This window comes from Salmo salar, chromosome 14 (assembly GCF_965601325.2).
Source record: "Salmo salar chromosome 14, fSalSal1, whole genome shotgun sequence".
NCBI lineage: Eukaryota > Metazoa > Chordata > Actinopteri > Salmoniformes > Salmonidae > Salmo > Salmo salar.
Window position 1 is genome coordinate 35,287,993 of NC_138304.1, and position 11,724 is coordinate 35,299,716.

The 11,724-nt window shown below is 39.0% G+C and overlaps 1 protein-coding gene across 3 annotated transcripts; it reads left to right on the plus strand.

Annotated features, from left to right (window-relative positions):
* The first annotated feature begins 2,993 nt into the window (after positions 1–2,993).
* On the plus strand, positions 2,994–11,330 carry LOC106569316 (GATA-binding factor 6-B). 3 transcript variants are annotated; one of them, XM_014140543.3, is made up of 7 exons: positions 2,994–3,130; positions 4,032–4,973; positions 5,802–5,968; positions 6,640–6,765; positions 7,082–7,169; positions 7,275–7,369; positions 8,493–11,330. In XM_014140543.3, exons 2-7 carry the CDS (start codon positions 4,088–4,090, stop codon positions 8,664–8,666), a joined length of 1,536 nt encoding a protein of 511 aa, XP_013996018.1. In that variant the 5' UTR covers positions 2,994–3,130; positions 4,032–4,087; the 3' UTR covers positions 8,667–11,330. The 3 variants fall into 3 exon arrangements, with proteins under 3 accessions (XP_013996018.1, XP_013996020.1, XP_013996019.1); XM_014140545.3 differs by having other exon boundaries at positions 3,025–3,126; XM_014140544.3 differs by lacking the exon at positions 2,994–3,130 and adding an exon at positions 3,384–3,774.
* Positions 11,331–11,724: the final 394 nt, after the last annotated feature.

Below are 11,724 nucleotides of genomic sequence, written 5' to 3' on the forward strand. Positions count from 1 at the left end.
GGGCTCTAAACCATCCTATCAGCCAATCAAGGATGTGTATGTAAATATCTTCACATTTGTTTCCTAACTCCCACATGATCAGACTGAGCATTCCAAGGGCCAAAGGAGGCTCAGGGAAATAAATGATAAAAAAATATATATTTTGGAGTTATTTTCATTAAATAAACACACACAGTGATTTAGACATACAGTGATGATTTAAAAATAAAATTACAAAGACTGCAAGGGGGCTTTAAGAACTTAGCTGATATTTTTATTGTGTCATCGATTAAAGTATAACTTTTCCATTACATTAATAGGCCTATTATATACCCACTAAATAATAATAAATATAGAGCTAAAGCTGCATATCGAATTGCATTTCTCTGGGGAAGCTGGGCAATTGAGCAAAACATTATACTACAACACTACTGGGCCTATGCACCATGACGCACAGTAAGAAAGAAAGAAGCGTAGGCTCTTTGGCCTGAGATGTGCAGTAGGTTTGTGGATAGTTGCCAGAAATAGTTCGCACAATTATGCATCTAAACCTTTCCATATTAACGTTAAGGAATATGGCTTTTGTTATATATTTGTGTAATGAAATGCATGTTCATTTTTATCGGAATAATTTCATGAGTCTTCAAATAGGCGAACATAGTTGCTTTATAATAGGAAACTCGTCTTTCAGTATAACAGAACGCGAGTAGTAGGAGATAATCATTATCAAGTCAGTACATAAATGCCACCTAAAGAAGAGAGGGTGATTATGCAATGAAACAGACAAACATGATTGAGATACGACTGAAGATACGGCCATCTTGAAAATCAATAAAGAAATCAAAAAAATGTTAAATGACATTTTATTATCATAGCTAGTACTACCACTACTAATAATAATGGACATTATTTTCAAAAGTTATTATTATTATTAAATATTATAAACTTGGCGAGGTAATCCGAATGTATCTAGTCCTAATGACGACGCCATTAAAGTGTGTAGGCTAATGAATGTGTAGGCTAATGAATGGCAGATTAACAAGTAAAGTGACAATAAACTATTCGTTTTAAATTTCCAAGTTAGCTATATAGACTATTTATTGTTGATTGTAAACGGTCTTCCCGGTCAGGCCCTGTCTGGACAGTGTGAAGATAGAGAGGCTGAGACTGAGCGGCGTCCTGCCACTTTCCCCGTGGTGATTCGTCACAGGTAACTGTCGGAGAGACACACTTCATGTCATGGCATCACAGCGAAAACACCTCATTCGTCAAGTCGGATTGGAACAGACAGTAAAACCAGGATTATGTATTCTCGCACCTCCCTGACAACTGTCTGCCTGCCTTGGCCTCCCAATGTCCAGCCGAGACAGTAGCGACTGTTTACTCGATGTTCCACTATCCATTTTTATATATTCTGTCTTTTTTAAAGTATTTAAATAGCCTAGCCCCTAGGCCTAGAACATAGATGTTCGTGCTATCCCTTTTACGCACGAGGAGCTTCCAATCAATCCATGGCGCATTAAACCAATAGGCATAGTTCTGATATCTATTTTACAGGTATGCAGTTGCTTACACCTTTCTATAGACAACGCTTCTAAAATACTACCTAGGTTTGCCCTTTGCAAAGCAACGAAAAGTGAAAGGAATGCAAATAACAAGTGAAGGACAAATAGCTATGGCCTCTGATTTGATAAAATGCGTATTATCCAACTGGGAGTTGGAACACTTATTAGTTGTTAAAAATCTAAAGTAAAAGAAGAATGACCATTGTTTGAGCTCACTTTACAAGAGGAGTCAAACAGAGAATAGATCATATTGCAATGACTCGTGGCTCTCTCTCTCTGTGCAACGAAATGGTGACCTACAATTTACCCTGAAACGGGTATCGCCTATGAGTGTTATCCAGACAAAATGTAAATAGAAAGAAATACCAGTTGAATTGTTCCCAGGTTGACGAACGACGGGCCTGTTTGTTAACCCCTGGAAGATACAGAAGACTAGTAAATGAATGATTCAATTGACACCTCGTCACTTTTGATCATTTCACTGAGCCAATGTATATTCCAACTGAATGAATCATCCGCAGTTCAAAGTAAATCCTCTCTGCAACAACAGATGCGTGCTGAGAGTTTGTGCTTCTTTGAGGCCCAACCCATTTAATTCCAAATGATGGTGTCTCACTTAAATAAACTAATTAGTGAATCGTCTGCCCTAACATAACTCCGAAATGGAGAATAAACAAACAAATAAACAAAACAAGCCAACGTTAAAATATAGCTATATTTTCCTAGAAGCTATTTCCCGGGGTTTGTATTTAAGGGCCATTTATTTTCTAATAATAACCATTTATATCAAACAATGTCAGTTATATGGTCCAGTTGATAAAGCTATTTAATATTTCACTTTTTTAATTAATTCAAGTTTTTACATATAATAATGTTTTTTTTTTTACTCTGTATTCGATGCCAACAGTTTTTTTTAGATAGTTCTAACATCTTGCATTATTACAATTTATGCTGGAACAGATAACCTACTTGTAAACACATTCTGAATAATATATGTTAGGCTACATAGATTTATGACGACAACTATCATGATTAAAATGAACCTATCAGAGCCTCACTAATTATAGTAGGCCTATCATTCTACATTATAACAATTCACTATTTTTCCACAATATCCTTTGAAAACAGGCTTGACGTCAATGATGAAAAATCCCGATTTTTATCTCTAAATAAAATGCACTTATTATAATAGTTATTTAAATATTTTGTGAGTAAACCCAAGTGCACTGCCAAAACTAGCTTTTCTCTGAATATTTCCCTGAATATACTGTTTGAATATGTCGATTTTATTTAAACAGAAAAAGTCCATAAACTACTTTAAAACGTCGAATTGATTGCATTTACAGTTTTAGACATGATCAAATATTTCAAAGACTAGAGCACCCCCATTGAGTTGATCTGTTTACTCAACTGAAATCCAATCAGAGAACGCCCTCAGATTTCAACTACAGCCTCGAGAAGCGCCTCCTCTCTAAAAACCTCATCACGAGCGCAGTAACACTTTCATTCCTATGTTCCCCGAGACCAGCTACGACCCACACACTATTGGAAACTTCAACGAGCGACGGATGGCACAGAATTAGTAGGTATGTGGTGAATATTCGCTCCTCTCCTGTTCTGTTTTATATTTTTCAGTCCAGTCTTGGTTAAACATCTGGTAAAACATCTGGTTTCAGTGCTCGGGCTCCTGGTGCCAGCTGCGCAGAACCTAAATTGTTTTGTCTCGATTACCGTGCCTATTGGGTCTTATCTGTTATGCGTCTTATCAAGCGGTTATCTTTTTGCGCCAAAGACAAATTGCGTTTTGTTTCCTATCTGTAACGGTGTGTGTTTTTTTGTAATTATGAAGAGGCTATATCTCGAGAGGGGAGGACAGGGTTTTGACACGGAGAGATTCAACTCCTCCGGTCAGAGCGCGCGCAGTGGTTATATGTCTAATGGATTAATCCCTTAGGCGCTATTACCAAAAATATATTGCCTAGAAGTCCATACCCATCATATAGTTTTCATAGAGAGGATCGAGTCTTGTGTGTTAAGTAGCCTTTAGCCAGGCTATAATTTTGTTTCGTGTTCTCAAAATTAAGCCAACACGTTTCAAAATGAAACCAAGCCCCACATCAAGGGCAATGTTAGGTTTGTGTTGCGTAGTTTCTCAGAGGGTAAGCCATGATATGATATTATCATCATGGGGAGGACATGTTTCTTGCAAATCAATAGTATCGCTTGAAAGGTAATACCATGGTTTATGTATATTATGTCATTAAAATGTAGGCTAACTCTTTGGCACAAATCTCTTGTAAAAATAGTAGAGATTGTAATACGATTTGATTGCCTCGCCTTACAGATCCTTTATGATACCAGACGTAGTTACACTCTAATTGTATTTGCATGAAGCCCAAGAGCCTGTTTTAAGTTAACAATGTACAGTAAGATAGGCCCTTTTAGCCTTCTTGATATTGATGACAATGTCTTCTCTCTTATTCCCAGGGCAGACAACACCCTCACGATTTTCTAGTCCTACGGTGTATGGAAAGTGATCCTGGATGGACCTGGGCGAAAACATCTGGTCCATGGTCAAGCGAGAAGTGTCCAGCAGCCCAGGGTCACCGGCTGAACAGAGCTACTTACACGGCGGGCAGGGCAGGAGGGACAGCCACGCGCACGACTCGGACGGGCTCAGGTCACCGCTGCCAAGTGATCAAATTGACACAGTGGGACACCGGCGCGCGGAGGGGCCAGGCAGATCATCTCTACACTCCTACGTTCAGTTCGGACACGGGCACCATCACAACAACACGGAGGACATCACTCTGTTCACAGATTTAGACCAGGGTAATAAACTAATAATCTCCAGTGGAGCGCACCCGCACCACAAGGGGGGCCTTATCGTTGACCCCAGCGACATGTATCAAACACTAGCCATCGCGGCGGCCCACCAGAGCCAGGCGGGGTACGACTCGCCCTCTGGGGGCTATATGCACTCCAACCCCAATTCTCCAGTGTATGTACCGAGCTCCCGGGTGGGACCCATGATACCCAGCCTTCCTTATTTGCAAGCCAGTGGGTCGTCTCAGCCCAGCCATGCGGTCACCAGCCATTCAGTCTGGTCGCAGTCTACTCCGGAGAGTCCCTCCTACAGCACCGGGAGTCCTCATACCTCCAACCGTTTCCACTACCCTCCAAGCCCGCCCATGAACAACGGGGTTCCCAGGGATAACGGCTACAGTAACCCGTTGAATGTGAGCAGCCGAGACCAGTACGGTCTCTCACGCCCCCTCAGTGGATCCTACACCAGCCCCTACTCCCAGTATGTTGGACCGCAGCTATCCCAGTTGTCCTCGCCTTGGCCCGGAGGACCGTTTGATAACACCATGCTGCACACTTTACAAAGCAGAGGTGCGCCTTTGACGATTCGAGGCCCTAACGGAGGTAGGCCTTCTATTCCAAATATTATCGATGAAAGATGATTCATGATATGGACTTCAATGTGACAACCTTATTTTATCTATTGAATAATTGTTGGTTACCAACGTTTTACGTATGTACAATAATTCAAATAACCATTAAACAACATTTAAAAGCAACGAGAGCTTGGGTAATGCAATATGATGATCATTTACGATGACAACAGTTTAGTAGACCGAATAAGTTCACATTCAAGTGAGTTAAGGAGATTGTTATCACAGATTAAATAAGTCTACATTTTTATAGTAATGGTAAAGAACGTTAAATTGCTTCCTATTAAGAATAGAAAATTAATTAGGTTAGATATTATAACTAGGCTATTATCAATTCATTTGTGACATGAATTGAAGATTAAGCATATCCCTGATATCAAAACTTTTAGGCATATAATTTTTTGACATTTTCATTGGCGTAAATACAATAAATACATTTTTGATTACATCCTCCGACTGCACATAGAAAACTAGTAGGCTATCGAAACGTTTGGGGTTTATAAAAGTAACCCAATATGTCAGCCATAAATAGCTAAAATGGAGACAAAAGAGCAGTCTCCTTGTGTATTGAATGTATAGGCCTAATATCACATTCATAGGCCTAGACTAGACCTCATTAAGAAAATAATGCTGAACTATCATCAAAGGATCCAACAAATTTACAACAGACAATTACATATTTGAAGGTATAGACATGTGCTCAATTAAGCCTACGAAAAATCACGGCTCTTTTATGCCCAAGCGCCTCTCTGAAGTGTCATGTAAGTGATTGGTGTTTTGCCTGTCTGTTTTCCCGCAGATATTCTCGACGACCTGGGGGAGAGCAGGGAATGTGTCAACTGCGGCTCCATCTCCACGCCGCTCTGGAGACGCGATGGCACGGGCCACTTTCTCTGCAACGCCTGCGGCCTGTACAGCAAAATGAATGGACTCAGCCGGCCATTAATTAAACCACAGAAGCGGATGGTAAGCAACACATGCTCAGGGACTACTTAGTCACTACATTTCCTGTCTATTTATTTAAAACAATGGCTTAAGGTTATCGCCTAAGATCCCTATATCTCTCTAAATAATGGGGATTTTATTTGACCAACAATTCGCTAAAATGGAAGACCATTCATATATTAACAAGATAATTCTGTCTGTCATATAGATAATTTAATCAGGGTCAACAAATTAAATTACCTATATGACAGACAGAATGATCTTGTTAATATATTAATGAAATATGAAAAATAAAAATGTTAAGACATTTCCCTAGCGCCATCACGCAGTTATTAGGCTACGCACACTAACACACGAGTGATGCTTTGATTTCACAAACTCTCTGCCAATGAAATTCATGTAAATAAGTCTGTTACTGTAAATGGATGACATGAATACGACCAATATTATTGTTAGGAAATTAGTGCAGATAACATAAATATAGTCACAAGAGAGGAGAATCCGTGCTCTTAAAATACAGTGATTAATTATAAGGGATTGGGTCACAGTCAAAGATTCCATTAGTCACGTAGCCTAGTCTCGACCTGAGACATCTCTGCATCTCACTTTTATAGCTCACCGTTGCTTAATCATAGCTTTTAATCTTTATGTACCAGTGTGTTTATTGTTGTTTATGTATTGCCTTTCCCCAGTCATCATCCCGGCGAATCGGCCTCTCCTGTGCCAACTGTCAGACGAGCACAACCACCTTGTGGCGCAGAAACGCAGAGGGAGAACCGGTGTGCAACGCATGTGGGCTCTACACAAAATTACATGGAGTAAGACACAATCTTCACATTATGTCACAAGTTGGCACTGATTTGTAAATGTAATGTTCGACGACTAGCAGGCCGTATTGTAACTAGCACGTGCGTAATTGTCCACTGTATATCGAGAGCAATATTAAACACAATCCGTTTATTCCGTGTGTCCAATTAATTATAATAGTTGTTAATGAAGTATAGATTTAAAGGACAATTTACAAATTCGTTTTTTTTGGTGTCGATATTGACAAAACGTTTAGCCAAATAACAAGACAGAGAACGCCGCCCAACAATTTCATGACAAAGATTAATGTATTCTTTATTTTTGAAGGTACCTCGGCCGCTCGCCATGAAGAAAGAGGGAATTCAGACGAGGAAAAGAAAACCTAAAACTTTGAACAAAACCAAGGGATCCTCAGGTAAGCAACCTCTATTTTAACCTCATGACACACAGTCTTTCTCTCTCTCATTGAAATGCTTCGCTGTTAAGGTCCTCTTTATAATTAATTATAATTTTACCACAGGAAATAGTAATTCAGTCGCCATGACTCCGACGTCCACGTCTTCTTCCAACTCTGAAGACTCGAAGAACAGCTCTCCAAACACGCAGGTGCCAGGGGTAAGAAGATGATTTAAAACCTATTCGATTTGAAAAATAATATTCAGGTATGGGATAGGCGGGCCCCGTATATTGTAAAAACGGACTCGTTTTAACATTATGTTGTCCCATGCAGGCCAACTGACACCTGTCTTGTGTAACAAATTGTGTACGGAAATTCTTCAGCCAATTCTCAGTTAGCGTCAAACGGTTTTGGTCGAATATACCCACGTTGCCTTTCAAACGAAAACATATCTAAAACGTTGTTGAAGAGGCTCCATCGTTTTATTTATTGCACTAATTTATTATTTTGATTGGATATTGTAAACGATTATAAACTGGTTGGTTCAATCCCTGAATGCTGATTGGCTACAGCCGTGGTATAGCACACCATATACCATGGGTTTGACAAACATGTATTTTTACTGCTCTAATTACATTGGTAACCAGTTTATAAAAGCAATAAGGCACCTGGGGGTTTGTGGTATATAGCTACTGTAACACTGCTAAGGTCTATATGCAGGCACTCCGCGTTGTGTAGTGCATAAGAACAGCCCTTAGCCATGATATATTGGTCATATACCACACCCAGCCATGGTATATTCGCCATATACCACACCCCCTCGGGCCTTATTGCTTAAATATAGGACATACAGGCAGGCTAGTAATAAACCTTAATCTGATATGTTCGTAATAGCAATAATATTGGACTCATAGTATAGGATTCGTACGTATTGACTCATACAGTATGTGGGGTGTAATCTACTGTATATAGTGTCATCAGAGGTATTTAAAGGTGTCTACTGGGTTCTGGGAGGCGGTCTACATTTCTCAGAGATGATGCTCTTCAGAATTGTGTTGTAAAACATTGTAGTCTCTGATTTATTCCAAATAAGACACTATTATAGGCCTACTTCCAACAAGTACATTTAATTAATTAAATGTGTCTGTTATATCACTTGATACATGCTATATAATAATGAGAACATCCACTGCATACAGTATATCCACTGTATATATATCCATCTTAGCAGTTACAGATGAAGCTTTATCGTTGATAAGCCCTGGCTGTGACTATAGAAAACCTTTGGATAATAGTAATTTCTCCTGAATCTGTGACTAATATCTCTCTGTCCTATTCCAGGTTCAGTCCTCTGCACTGAGTGGCCCAGTGGAGGGCTCAGCTGGCTCTGGTGGCTCTGCCGTGGTCAAGTACCCAGGCCAGGATGGCCTCTACACCCGTGTGGGCCTCACCCAGTCTGCAGACGTAGCCGGCTCTGTCAGAGGGGAGCCCTGGTGCCCTATGGCCCTGGCCTGAGTCACCGAGCTGGGGGACGGAACCCACCGCACTAGCCTCTCTCTCTCTCTCTGGATGTCCTGCTGCTGAGGGGTGGAAGTATTCAGTGCCTCGATGGCTCTGGGCCTGTTTCCTACTTTCCAGCTAACAACTGTTGGACAGAGACAGCCTTTTTGCCCCTTCACACCCCTGCAAGTTTGAAATGTCTGTGGAATATTTGGGATTGATATCCAGAATGATATGGGAAAACCTTAGTGCCTTAACACAAAGGGAAATATGTGAGAGGTGATGCCTTCTTGTTAGTCTGCAGTTGAAATGCTTTCTGGACCGACCTGCTGTGTGTGTACTCAATATCTCTCTCTCTCTCTCAGACATGGAGGTGGATCAAATGTTCTTTGTTGTTTGAAATGAAGAAACCTGTACATAGTGCTATGGATTCCCCCACTCAAGACAAAAGCGGTTAATTGGATATTAGTGCTTGATAAAAGCACTATCCATACGAAGGACATTTTTATTATAATTTTGTTTGCAACTGGAATCAAGCTATCAAGTTACCAAGACAACCTTCCTGAATCAAGAGAAAGTATTTATTAATCTTCCATTGTTGAAAACATGAGTATGATTGTTAAATAAAGATATGGACATAGAGTAGAACTGAAAGAAAAACATTTGTTATTATCTTCATTTTAAATATGATTGTTCATTTCTTTCCCTGTTGTTGAGTTAGTAGTTGTTAGTTATTGCAGATATGTTTTTCGACTGATAGCTCTTACTGTAGGCCTATCTGACTAAAACTCTTATGGTTTTAAACAGGGTATCAAAGACTGTGACATCCTATGTCAGTCAATTTTTGTTTTTAATTATTTACTCAATACTTAAATAATCAAATCCTACAGATGAAATTGAAATACTGTTAATTTATGGTACTATTTTGGAAGAAATTGGTAGAAGCTGTTTTTTCTAAGGTGAGGATAAAAAATGTTTAGGACATTTTTGCAAACTTTTTGACACATGTACAACAGCTAGCTAAGTACTGTTTGAACAAATGGCACCCACAATTATTTTATAGATGCATCTTTTTGTTACAATACTAAACTGTAAAAGAGGACTGCTGCAATATTTTCTGTCTGCAACAAAGACTACCTAACTGATATAAACGGTATACATTTACTGTTGCATACATGCATGTGATTTTCATGATAAAATTTGACAGAAATAAAACGAAAAGGCTAAATGGCATTGAGGTCAACATATATTAATTTAATGTCACTACATGGAGAAAAAGAGGTGGAATTAATAAATTGCCCCTAATAAGTTTTCAGTTGATAAAAGAGGAATGGCTGTTCTTACAGATGTAGGATCTTAATTTGAGCCTGTTTGCTACAGCAGGAAAGTAATCTTGCAGCAACTGGAAATTTTAATTATTATGTGGATTATAATGAATGGACATTTTTGTAGGGGTTGATACATTTTTCGTTAGGGAAAATCATTTCTGAAATGTAAAAGTGGAAATTACAAACTTTTGAAGACTTTTTAAAACTCAAATACACTACATGTTTGCATTTCCTTCTTTGCAGAAAATTCTCAGCAACAAAAGAGTGATCAAATGAGGATCCTACATCTGTACAATCTGTTGTAGACTATGTCATAAAACAACATTTGTCAATGAGAGGAATGTCACACATTGACTCCATGGTGATGAAACTGTAGTTAGAGATTTATTGGAGATGTATGGAGAATAATCTGAAAAGAGTGAAGTATGCCAGTTATGATTCAGTGATGTGAAAAAACGATGTTATATATGTAGCTTGAAAAACAACCTTTCACAGCTTTCAAGACATAATGACCTTATATGACAAATCACTGTTGATTTTGGTCTGATACAATTTGCCCTTGTATTTTTACTCAAAAGGTCTACAGTACATTTTCCTGACTTTCAACGTTCTAAGTAGAATTATGACTTTCCCATTCATTACACAGATCATACTGTACGTGTCCCTCTCCTCCAGTAGGGGTGTGAACGGCGTCTCGCTCGCCAGAACTCTAAGCAGATCCATTTTGAGGCCATACAAATTCCTCTAGCTCCCTGGGAAATGTCCATTTCAGTGGAATGAATCTGATGAGTTAGTAGGTTATTGACAAACTGCTGTTTAAACTGCATTTCAGTTTCACCATCAGGGTTCTTCAGCTGAATCAGGGCCTGGTTTCTTTTCTGAACTTATTTCTTTTTTTGAAATATCAAGTTTATTATTAATAGCATTGTTTTCCCCTATGTTTTGTTTGGATATTTGTATTTCTTTGGTTGGTTGTTTTATTCCTGATATAGTTTTGAATGATCTTATTTAAATCTCTGAAACAAATTGTTCTGATGATATCAATGTGGATTTGGAATAATTGCTCCTATCTTAGAACATTTGAAGGAAATCAACACACTGAGGTTGTCATTGTTGGTAGTGTATACTGTGCCAAGGTTTGCAGCAAATAGAATTTGAAGGGTTTGAGTGCCATCTTCATGTGCTGTAAAGGTACATATAACCATTTGGAAGTTTTAAAGAGAAATATGTAATGAGAAGCTGTTGGAAAGACAATAGTAATGGATCCCTGAGGGATTTGTATCTCCAGACAGTTTTTCTAGTTGTTTTCTCATTCTGTATTAAAGTTAGCCATTCCTCTTACACACAACAACAGTTTATTATGCCTTTTCCTTTATATGCACTCAATACAATGGTTTCACCAGTGTCTTCAATGTGTGTTTAAACCAAGCGTATCCTTTCCACCTGCACAGAGTACCTGTCACTGTGTGAAGGATATTTAAGTGAATATAGCTTGGAAAAGATACCGTTGGTAGACAACAACATTTTAGAGATGGCTAGATTTATCCCTGAGCTTTAGGTAATCTGGCTGCACTTTGACATATTGATGTTGGAGAGTTCATGAGTGTCGGTGTAGCTATGTGCATACTGCGCTGTACTGCACATCAACCAGCTACACCGTTAGGGGATTACATTTACATTTACATTTAAGTCATTTAGCAGACGCTCTTATCCAGAGCGACTTACAAATTGGTGCATTCACCTTA